Source organism: Anopheles stephensi, chromosome 2 (assembly GCF_013141755.1).
Source record: "Anopheles stephensi strain Indian chromosome 2, UCI_ANSTEP_V1.0, whole genome shotgun sequence".
NCBI classification, from domain to species: domain Eukaryota; kingdom Metazoa; phylum Arthropoda; class Insecta; order Diptera; family Culicidae; genus Anopheles; species Anopheles stephensi.
The window spans coordinates 6435611-6446575 of NC_050202.1; the positions used below are offsets into that span (position 1 = coordinate 6435611).

General features: G+C 48.3%; 3 protein-coding genes across 3 annotated transcripts; 1 reads left to right on the top strand and 2 right to left on the bottom strand.

Annotated features, from left to right (window-relative positions):
- Nucleotides 1-975: 975 nt before the first annotated feature.
- On the bottom strand, nt 976-5813 carry LOC118503455. Its single transcript, XM_036036730.1, has 7 exons — nt 4979-5813; nt 4674-4777; nt 4482-4601; nt 3376-4395; nt 3249-3295; nt 2603-2815; nt 976-2523 (listed from the first exon to the last, which is right to left on the bottom strand). Exons 1-7 carry the CDS (start codon nt 5064-5066, stop codon nt 1992-1994), a joined length of 2124 nt encoding a protein of 707 aa, XP_035892623.1. The 5' UTR covers nt 5067-5813; the 3' UTR covers nt 976-1991.
- A 497-nt stretch (nt 5814-6310) lies between these two features.
- On the top strand, nt 6311-8272 carry LOC118508278 (26S proteasome regulatory subunit 7). The gene is made up of 5 exons (XM_036047919.1): nt 6311-6594; nt 6683-6720; nt 6787-6960; nt 7056-7195; nt 7270-8272. The coding sequence occupies exons 1-5, from the start codon at nt 6522-6524 to the stop codon at nt 8147-8149; spliced, it is 1305 nt and encodes a 434-aa protein (XP_035903812.1). The 5' UTR covers nt 6311-6521; the 3' UTR covers nt 8150-8272.
- Nucleotides 8273-8745: 473 nt separating this feature from the next.
- Nucleotides 8746-10435, bottom strand: LOC118505814 (60S ribosomal protein L11). The gene is made up of 4 exons (XM_036042159.1): nt 10288-10435; nt 10184-10195; nt 9543-9981; nt 8746-9057 (listed from the first exon to the last, which is right to left on the bottom strand). The coding sequence occupies exons 2-4, from the start codon at nt 10184-10186 to the stop codon at nt 8927-8929; spliced, it is 573 nt and encodes a 190-aa protein (XP_035898052.1). The 5' UTR covers nt 10187-10195; nt 10288-10435; the 3' UTR covers nt 8746-8926.
- Between the last annotated feature and the right edge of the window lie 530 nt (nt 10436-10965).

Here is a 10965-nt window from a genome sequence, read left to right on the forward strand (position 1 = left end):
ATGGAAGAGTGCAAGATGGCCCTTCAAGTTGTTGGTTTACAGGATTATGTCAATAGGACATTGCTTTCTGCCATGCGTCGTCAGAAAAAAAAAAACATTGTGTGGAAAGATGTGTTGAAAGTGTGTAAACAAATCGGGAACATTTTATACAGAGCGTGCTTAAATTAGAACGAACGAAGACGACTGCGAGATAATCGATACTCCAATCGATATATCCGACAATTCTAGTTCGGAAGATGATCAGCAGATTGAAATCCCGAAAGAGATGCCTTCCATGAAAATAAATAGCACATAAAAACTTTCTTTAACAGCTCGATGTACGAAGCTTAAGCAGCTTAAGGCCCGGTTAAGATTACGAGGAACTATGACGCTGCTTATCTACTGCAAAAGACGCAGTATATCAGCGACCTTTAGCGTGCCGAAATTGACTGCTTAAGATAATTTGGCCATTTGAGCTGTGTCAAGCGTTGCGTTTTCTGAAAATGTATGATTTTGGACAGACGCCGACTTCAACTTCGACAGCTGAAACTTGCTGTCGTCTAAAAGCGCTTTTTCATTCGGATGGATTGTCCGAATGCTAACACATGTTTGGCTTCCACTCTACGGCGCCCATATTGTCCATAATTAGCTTCACCATTTGAACGGATTCTCCTGACCCAATATTCCGAACAATAAAACCGCCGGACTCCTGAATTTTTATCATCACCAGGTTCTAGATTAACAAAATTAACACTAAATGTTGGACCATCTCCATCTTCTTCGGTCGGAGATAAAGTTAGGAGTGTGTTCAAAAGAACAAAACAACTCCCAAAAGGAAATTGGGTAAAGTTATCACACAAGCAGTACCTGATTCACACCTGGTTTTGACAATCGAATTTACTAAGAATCACTTACCTGTGCAGCAGCATACAGGTTGCTCCTTCTTCATGCGCCGATTCTTTCCACACATTAGCACACACTCGCAACACAAAACGATTTCCAGTTCGATTATCAATTAGTTTAATAGTTTACAAATCTTAGGCAATCTATTTTGTCACATTTTCTATTTTCTTACAGGAAAGTTCACGCCTTCCGTACCTAGGTTGTGTAAGGCAACAAAAAAAAAAAAACGAACAAACGGGTGTCGCTTTCATTAGCTTGGACCGTGTTTCCGTAGGCTACATCAGTGAAGGAGGAAAATTAAAGGGTGGCCATACGTCGCTCATGTTGTGTGTGTGTGTGATCACGCTCTCATTACCACCATCCAATCCGGTAAATGAGTCGGTGAATAAATAACGAATGGTTAGAGAGGAAGGAATCCTTCTCGGTGCAAAGTATGGTTAGCTTTATCATACATACATACATTCATACATACATATGCGCGGGTAAGATAAGTTGAATGGTGAATGGTTTTGCTTATGTTGTACGGTATAGAATTGACACTATTCAATAAGTAACTAAATGTTCAACTGAGTTTCTCACACACTCGGGGCTGGGGGCTTACGGGAGAGAATTAACTAAACAACCGCAATATTCACAATCCTCGGCCAGTACACCTCGGGAGCACACCACTGGCGGATGATCTTAAAGGTGCATAATGCCTACCAAACGGCAGATCACAAATATACATACATATCTTCAACGGACGTAACGACGTCAGCCCTCATAGCTCACAGCAGGAAGAAAGCTTCCCGAGTTCCCTTTGCCGGGAAACCTCGCTTTCCTAGCAAAAAGGAAAAGTCGGTAGAAGGTAGATGTGTGATGTACAATGCCGTGTGTGTGTGTTAACAATTACTCAACGGAAACCTACACATTTATGTACCAACTCTGTAACTAACATTTGTTTGCCGCACACTGCCTTCGTTGTGAAATGGTGTGTGAAGGGAGGAAGGGGGGGGGGGGGGGGGGGTGTTGTCTAGATGAGGAGATGACGGCACGAATCCACCACGAATGTCCACCGCCACTGTGGATCAGATCTACTAGATAAAGAGACAAATGAAAACGTGTGGATTCTAGGCCGATGAGGGAAGATCCTGTTTTGTCTCGGCCATGAGTAGTCCGCCCGCGCCGTTGCCGCCTGCCCCAGCCGTGCCCCCACTACCCCCGATCGCCGCTGGTAGTGGTGGAGGCGGTGGTGGCGATTCCATAATATCACCAACGCTTAGATCGTCCAAACAGATGGACGACAGCAGATGGACGTGATGCCGCTGTGAAGGGTGATGATGATGATGATGGTGATGAAGTACGTGGTGATCGTCAACGCTAGCCGATGACGCCAAGAGTCGTGATGAGAAGGTGTACAATTTTTCTAACCCACTGCCCGCATGGTCCCCGTTTGCGTCGATCGCCAGCATGGTACGTGGTGATGCGTGGTTGCTGCTACCGCTACTGCTCGCCGGGAATGTATCGTCCTGCGGGGTTAGGCAACGATCCTCCAGCACGTCCTCCAGGTTGAACAGTGTGTCGTTCGACGCGGTCAGAGAGCTTCTTCTGGCAAGGGCTGGCACGGATTCGGTCGCTTCGCACACCACCGGACCCTCGGTGCTGTGTTCGGGTGAGAACAAAAAAAATGCCATTATAAGACATATGCTGTTTGTGAAGGGAATAGCCGAGCAGCAGCTACCTTATTATCGTACTCTCCACAACGTTGGAACAGTGTGCGACACTGATCGACGGTGGCAAACTGCATTCGTCCTCGTTTTCCTCCAAAATGGGCGACAGCGAACGATTGTAGTTGATAATGATTTCGTTTTCCTCCGTCTCACGTTCAGGCCGATCGTAATCGTTAATACCGCCCAGGTCAAATACTTTTGGACTACCACCGCCACCGAGTGCCCTGCAATCGAAGGTCAGCAATTTTATTTGATGGTTGCGGGAAAGAGTGCAAAAATACAGGGTTTACCAGGTGTAAAACGATGCAACAAATCAAACAAATTGAACATTGAATCTAGCTATTGATAATGAGGGAAGTAAGAAGACTGAAACCACGGACAGCGCAACAGCTAAATAATCAAGATCCAAGATCTTCTGCACCGTATAGACCAGGGACAAGAAGTTTCAAGCTTATTTGAAATTAATTCTCTTTACGGGCTTACACTAGACTCTTGGTTTGTGAAAACTGGGCTTCCCCACCAGATTTCAAATCGCCAGAGACCCTAATTATTGCACGAAATTAAGATACAGCAACCAAACAGAGGGCATAATAATGTGTTACGAATGCTCGTTTTTTTTCACCTGAGAACCCCTGTAATTATCAACCATTCACTTACTGATCATGATCACCATTCTCGGTACGGCCAATCGCGCCAGCACCGTCCTAAAACGTCAAATAAGATAAGAAAGGCAAATTAAAAAAAAATCAACTCTCGCGAACCCTTTCGTTGCTCGATCACATACATTGCCCTGCGGTGGCAGCAATTGGCTCAGCTGTTGACGAAGCAGATCAAACGTATGATCGTCCTGGAATGGATCGTTACCGGCACGATGATTCCACTGCTCGCTGTCCTCTCCTTCCCTTTCGAACGGTTCCAACGATCCCTTCCACCAATCGTCGTTATCGTCGTCTACCGCGGCAAAGGACACATTACCGTCCAGCTCCAGATTACCCCATCCGTCGAAAATGTTCCCCCGCGAACCGGTGGGTGAAAAGTCGTCCGCTTCCAACGGGGACAGGTTACTGCCGTTAGCGTCCATCATCTGTATCATGTACTGGCACTGGTACAGCACATCGTCCACCAGTTCGGTCGCCTGCCGTTCAACATCCTCCCGTGTAAGCACCTGGGCGTCCGGGTCTGGGGGTGGTTCGGAGTAGATGGACGGTGACAGTGAGCCATCGCTTTCGTTCAACGGTGTAGCTTGGCCCTCATCCTCTCCATCGTCGTCCTCGTCCTCGTCGTCGTCGTCATCTGCGTCCTCTTCACCCTCAATCGCAATATCTAAAGCACGCAACGCTTCCTCGATACTGATGGCATCGGCCGACTGGGCCATCGTGGCCGTGACCGTAATGGTTGTGGCGGTTGTGGCCGCCGCTTCGTCTATACTGTCATCACTGACCAGTGGGCGTCGTTCGTCTTCATCCTCTGCGTCCGATCTGGGCGGCAGTGGTAGCCCTTCGTCATCCTCTTCGCCCGAGGACGTTGGCAACGCTACCGAAACCGCCGTGAGATTACACTTTTCGCTCCGTTCGAGCGATTCATCAAACACGTCGGAAAAGAGCAGCGGTTCATCGCCTACCACCGGTTCCACCGTCGCAGTGGTAGCGGTCCGTTCCGTCCTATCGTCCGATTCATCGTTCGGATCGAACTCGTCGTACGTACAGGTGAGTGGGTCGCTTCTCCGGGTACAGTACGAATCGTGCGGATGATCAACGTCGATCTGGTACGTTTCAATCTTATCGAGCAGATTATCGGTTGAAAGCTAGAACAACACAAACAAATCGTGTCAATTTTTACACTTTCGCACACAGTGACTCTGCACAGGGCGGGGGAAAACGAAAACCTTACGTTATTAGGGCTCGACGGGATGACAGCACATGGTACAGAAGAATCCAGCACGTTTAGCGCCTTCAGTATGGGGTATTCCGTTGCAATCACTTCCTGTATGATGTCTCCATCTTTGAATTTCTGCAAATGATTCGCGAAACAACGGTCGCTGTCAATAGGCCGCTAGGCTATTAGCCGTTCATCCAGTCCTACCTTAAACTTTCCGCTCTTCTTTTTGCAGAAAATACAAAACCCCATTATGAACGAACCAAGGCCAAGGCACGCTAGCACCCCGATGATGACCGCGTCATGATGTCCTGTGCGGGAAAGGGAGCAAATTTGCAAACTTCTGAACGGGTTCATGGCGCTCTGCTCGCGTTTTATGTAATGCAGCTGCTGAACGCACGCATGCAAGCGGCGGCGGCTGCTGCTAATCGCACACGATCATCGCTTTGCGCAAAAGCTTGACATTTAATCGATGCAGCGCATCGTGGTGGTGTGCATCTGCCGCTACTCACCTGTGTGCGCCACGTACGGGATCGGTATAGCACTACAGGCGTGCAGGATGCTCGTGGAAAGGTAAACACTCGATAGAACGTTCCTCATTTTGTCCGTCAGTTTCTACTGGGCACATCACACGGTTCTCCATCCAACGCACGGCTCGGTGGTGATGCTTGCTTTCGTCCGCTGATGCTTCGTTGCGCTGCTTCACTACTGCGTCCGCTTGCTGCCACATTTGTTACCCCGAAAGCATGCTGCGTGGCTGTTCCCCGTCGATCGATGCAAAGCATCAACTACCAGCGGTAGTCGAGGGCGAGAAAGAAAATAACAGCTTCCTCGGTTACAACACTACCAGGTGGCCAGGTGGGCAAAAGGGTCTCTTTCATCACACGCGTTCTCAGCTCGAGCACGAGTTACCCGACGCTGATCATCTGTTCACCAGCAGCAGCACCAGTGCAACAGTGCTTCCTCGCTCATTGGCTACGTGCACCGACGGCGGACGGATGTGAAACACCGAGGAAACGCACGGGAATTCGATTTACATTACGAAAACAACTTCACGAGCACGGGAAGGGGCAAGTTGCTGTTGCTGCAGCACGTATGGTGTTGTTTGCTCAGCTAGCATCCCGTACGGACCAACACCGTACCATTACCAACACCACGGCAAGCGTCACAATTTTCCTTGCAGCAAGCGAACACAAAAAAGGCGCTTCCTGTTCTCTGTTCCCGTTTTTTTTTTCTGGCCAGGTGATTGTTTGATCGTAGTTGCTAAGAGGGGACACAAGAGAAAAACGAGTTTGTGCTGCTTTTCTCGCGGACGGCCGTGAAGACAGTGCCTAGAGAGAAAGAACAAAAGAAAAAAGGCACAAAACTTCATCGTTGACAGTTCAGTGACGTTTATGGGGATGATCAAGGTGCTTAGAGCAACAGCTGCGACGATTCCCAAATAACAAAAAAATCTCTTGATCTTTGTGGAGGACGTATCGATGTGATCATTTCGCCTTTATTCGAAAATTGAATGCCGTGCGGTATTTAGAATCTGAAAAATGCACCTGGCACCTAGCAAGTCTCGCCAGTCATGTGTGACTCTCTTGACTTGCTTTAATTTGCTGCTATAACTAGTTGCTGGATAGTCAGTACTGGGTACGGCGGGATGATTCGGAAGGGTCAATGTCCGATCCTTCTGTGTGTAGGACCGATGCGGATAGCGCCTTGACCAGCTAACAACAAATGTTATGCTTGGTCTCAGACAAACATTCAGCAGTCGTTCTTGTGTTGTCAGTGGAAACTTCTTGTAATTGTGGAATTTTCATCTGAATAACATTATTTTCCCGTCAAACTGTTAGTCACATCTCGCCTCTGGTAACCTTGGTACCGCAAACTGTCAACGAGCCTGTTGGCGTTTCATTCCGATTTGCTTGTCATTGTGAACAATTTGGCGAATTCATTCCCACAGCCACAGCAAACAATTGTTTCCCATTGCTCCGTGTATTCCGTTTTTGGCCGAACGTTTCTAGTTCCTAATACACAAAGTTACGGTAATAACAATAATCGACCAAAATGCCGGACCATCTGGGAGACGATATGCGCAAGGTGAAAGCCGACAACAAAGAGGTAGAGCCGGAGATAGAAGGTAACAAATGGTGCACCAAAGCATTCCTCTCCCTTTTCCAAAATTGCGACGATTTTCAATATGCCGTGTGTGTTTTTCTCTTTTCCAGCGCTGGATGAGGTCGATATTGAGCTATTGAAGACGTATGTAAGTATCGCTAAATGAGGGGTTTATACGTACGAGCCAATTCTAACATTCTTCTCCGGTTCTTAGGGCCAAGGGCAGTACCATAAGTCGATTAAGCAGATCGACGAGGATATCCAAAAGGCGATGAAGCAGGTGAACGAGCTGACGGGCATCAAGGAAAGCGATACCGGGCTTGCACCGCCGGCACTGTGGGATTTGGCTTCCGACAAGCAAATTTTACAGAACGAACAACCGCTTCAGGTTTGTTGGCACATTCCCCCGGGGGAAGATGCGAAACCGAAACTAATTTTGTGCCCTTCGTTTCCTGTCTCTCTCTCTCTATCCAAAAACTCTAGGTGGCTCGCTGCACCAAGATTATTAATGCCGATTCCGACGATCCGAAGTACATCATCAATGTGAAGCAGTTTGCCAAGTTTGTTGTCGATTTGGCTGACTCCGTGGCACCTACCGACATCGAGGAAGGAATGCGAGTTGGGTACGATGGCGGCGGAGTCGGGGTCCCCACAGGGTAGAAATTTCATTCTCATGTTCCCCCATCTCCTCTTTCAGTGTCGATCGTAACAAGTATCAAATTCACATCCCACTGCCGCCCAAGATCGATCCTACCGTGACGATGATGCAGGTCGAGGAGAAGCCGGACGTTACGTACAGCGATGTCGGTGGGTGTAAAGAGCAGATCGAGAAGCTGCGTGAGGTGGTCGAAACGCCGCTGTTGCATCCGGAAAAGTTCGTAAATCTCGGTATCGAACCACCGAAGGGTGTGCTGCTGTTCGGTCCACCCGGCACGGGTAAAACACTGTGCGCTCGTGCCGTGGCCAACCGTACCGATGCGTGCTTTATCCGTGTGATTGGTTCCGAGCTGGTGCAGAAGTACGTCGGCGAAGGTGCCCGTATGGTGCGCGAACTGTTCGAAATGGCACGGTCGAAAAAAGCTTGCCTGATATTCTTCGACGAAATCGACGCGATCGGTGGCGCTCGGTTCGACGATGGGGCGGGCGGTGACAATGAGGTGCAGCGCACGATGCTGGAGCTTATCAATCAGCTCGATGGATTCGATCCGCGTGGAAACATTAAGGTACTGATGGCAACTAACCGGCCCGATACGCTCGACCCTGCGCTGATGCGTCCGGGGCGGTTGGATCGTAAGGTAGAGTTCGGGCTGCCGGATCTGGAGGGACGGACGCACATATTCAAAATTCACGCCCGTTCGATGTCGGTCGAGCGAGACATTCGATTCGAGCTGCTGGCACGCCTGTGCCCAAACTCGACCGGTGCCGAGATTCGGTCGGTGTGTACCGAGGCCGGCATGTTTGCGATCCGGGCACGGCGTAAGGTGGCGACGGAGAAGGACTTCCTGGAGGCGGTAAACAAAGTGATCAAGAGTTACGCCAAGTTTAGCGCCACGCCTAGATATATGACTTACAATTAGGTGAAGAAGAAAATTGAAGGCCCGCTTAAAACACCACCAGGAGGATTATCCAACAGTTTTTGTGTAATTTCGTATGGTTTGAAAATAAAAAAAATCAATCCTCTTGGAACAATTGCTGCCATGCATGCGTGTGGTTGTTTGGTTAACCTGTTCACTCCGAACGAATACAACGACCAGCTCAGGACGGAAACTCTCAATGTCTGGGACGAAATGCCCATGTTTTGAATTCTTGTCGGGATTGTAGGACTTTAGGAGCAGCAATGCTTCAAGATACGAAACTTCCTTTGCCTTTGTATCTTAAAATGTCGGCCTTGACAATTCTTTATAACACAACCAAGAAGATGCCTTTATCCTCTTCTTCTTGGCACTACAATCCCGACGTATCGTTTTCAACTTGGTCCGTTTTGTGCATAGCGGAACGACACCGACAGGATTCGAAACCCCTGAGACTGCCGTGATCCAAGTCGACGTTGCTACAACCGAAAGCGTGCCCTGTAAATTAAACCAGCAGGACCACAATAGAGTGCCAATGACCTACTGGTATGCCATCTTTTCGGATCATCTGTTTACAAAGGATCGTTGTGTCAATGCGTTGCTAGGTTTTGTACACCATCATTTCCACCCAAAAGCCCGGTGATGGCTTCGGTGAAAATGTTTATTTTTTTTCTCAACGCTCCCACACTCGCACCACTGCTTCCTCCTCCGCTTCACGGCACTCTCTCTCTCGCTCCCGGTCTGTCTTTCCACAGAGCTATACAGCCCACCGCAACAAAATGCTTACTTCGCCTTGCTGTTCAGGATGATACCGTCGTACTTCTGCTGGAACCACTTCATCGCGTCCTCCTTGGTCAGACGGTGGATGAAGCCGATCTTGCCAGTCTTGCGTCGTCGCTGGGCAACGTTGTATCCTGGAAACCAAGCATAGGAGCAGAAGCAGAAGAATGCATTAAATTGCTGGTAAAGAAAACAAAACTCGACGAAACGATGGCAGGAAGCTTTGGACTAGAGGGAGAGTAGACTGTTCAGTGCTCGTGCTCCTACAAGAAATGTAGAAAAGTCGGTGAGGCCCAGTGGGAAAAGGCACAGAACGACCAGCAGAGACCGAGAGTTTGTTGTTTGCACCGTACTGAACGTATCGCCAGAGAAGTAGAGACACGTTTAATTAAGAGTGCAGTTCGACTGAACATTTAAAAAAAAACTTCCGAAGCCACTATATGCACTAGAGCTTGCCTTGTTTAACACATACTTAGCACACAATTGCAATCGATAACAATCAACTAGTGCTTCACTATCACAACACAAATCTCGTTCCGTTGTCCTGTTTCCGTTTGTTATCAAAATCCTTCTCTGCCTTCCCCGCTTCATCACCACACACACTGCGGTTCACACTCACCTGGGCGACCGAGCACGACGTAGAAGTCCAATCCATAGATACCGATCGTCGGATCGTACTTGATGCCGAGATCGATGTGTTCCTGGATACCGAACCCGAAGTTGCCGGTCTGCGAGAAGTTATCACGGCGCAGCTCGTATTCGCGCACCTTCAGACCGCGCTCGAGGATCTCCTCCGCCTTGGCGCCACGCACCGTACAGTGCACCGCAATCTTTTCGTTACGCCGAATACCGAACGAACGCACGGTGTAGCGAGCCTTCGAGTAGACGGGCGTCTGGTTGGTCAACTGTTCCAGCACCTTGGCGGCACGTGTCAGCCTATCGCCGGACTCGCCGACGCAAATGTTCAGGCAGAGCTTACGGATGCGCAAGTCGCGCATGATGTTTTTCGACTTGTCCTTGCCCGATGCGGGCTTGGTGGCCTTCTCATCCTTCGCTGCCTGTGAGTTGGTTGCACGGTGATGGTGATGATCGTGGAGAAAAGGGGGAGAATAATTGCCAATTTTAATGAACGGAAAACAAACACACAGCCACACATCCACTCGCTCGAAGGCGGTTTCGCAGGCCCTTGCTCCCTGCCTGTCACCAGTAGCCCATCCACGACGGTCCCATTCGCCAGCAGCAAACTCAGCACAAACTTACCATCTTTGCTACCTAAAACGAAACGAAACAACATTGCAATTAGGCATAATACAAGGGGGAACCCGTGCGGGATGCTTTCGATAGTGGCCGGTACGCTTTAGTACCTAAAATTACGAGGAATTCGTAGCAGACCGTGGTACAACGCGTCCACTAAACAACAAATTTCACCGGAAAAAGAACTGTCAGAAGGCCGACGGGCAAAACCTCATTTCCGTTTTCGTTGACAGCTGACCGTGCGCGTTGACAGTGGATAGCGTTAAGCTATAATAAAGGGGTTCACTTCTGCACTGGTTTGTGTTTCCGTTAAGGGAAGCTACATGGCGTAGTTTTAGCTGTTGCGAACGAAAATTTGAAAAAATATTGTAATTAAAACTATTTTTTGCGAATGGAAGACTTTGCTCAAGTTTGAAAACCTCTCCAATTTTTGTTTTTATATAATTGTACCGGCGTTAGCCTCACATACAGTATTGAACCGCAAGCTCTAAACATGTCACGCTGCTTCAAATTTTGTATTTGTCGCACCCTGTGGCAGTATCAACTGTGGTAATTGTTGATTTGAACACAAAAATAATAAAAGAAGTGTTTTCTCGAGGTTCGTTACGTAGCTTTTGGTAAAATAGAAGATAACTGGTGCAAATTTCAAAAAACCTCATGCATTAATCATCATGTGCATAATTTTTGTAATATTCATCTGAATTTCAAAAACGGCCATACCAAAGCTTCCGAGCTAAAATTAACTAAATTTATGCTTCTTTTCAACAAACTTCATTGTCAGAACAAAT

Bases quoted from the DNA above. Each gene is read 5' to 3' on its own strand.
- LOC118503455 (XM_036036730.1), bottom strand. From the start codon at position 5,066: ATGAGGAACGTTCTATCGAGTGTTTACCTTTCCACGAGCATCCTGCAC. The intron at 4,778-4,978 runs GTGAGTAGCGGC...TTTCCCGCACAG, and splicing joins CCCGTACGTGGCGCACACAG to GACATCATGACGCGGTCATC. The intron at 4,602-4,673 runs GTAGGACTGGAT...AATCATTTGCAG, and splicing joins AGAAGAGCGGAAAGTTTAAG to AAATTCAAAGATGGAGACAT.
- LOC118508278 (XM_036047919.1), top strand. From the start codon at position 6,522: ATGCCGGACCATCTGGGAGACGATATGCGCAAGGTGAAAGCCGACAAC. The intron at 6,595-6,682 runs GTAACAAATGGT...TCTCTTTTCCAG, and splicing joins GGTAGAGCCGGAGATAGAAG to CGCTGGATGAGGTCGATATT. The intron at 7,196-7,269 runs GTACGATGGCGG...CTCCTCTTTCAG, and splicing joins GAGGAAGGAATGCGAGTTGG to TGTCGATCGTAACAAGTATC.
- LOC118505814 (XM_036042159.1), bottom strand. The intron at 9,058-9,542 runs GTGAGTGTGAAC...CTTGGTTTCCAG, and splicing joins CGTCGTGCTCGGTCGCCCAG to GATACAACGTTGCCCAGCGA.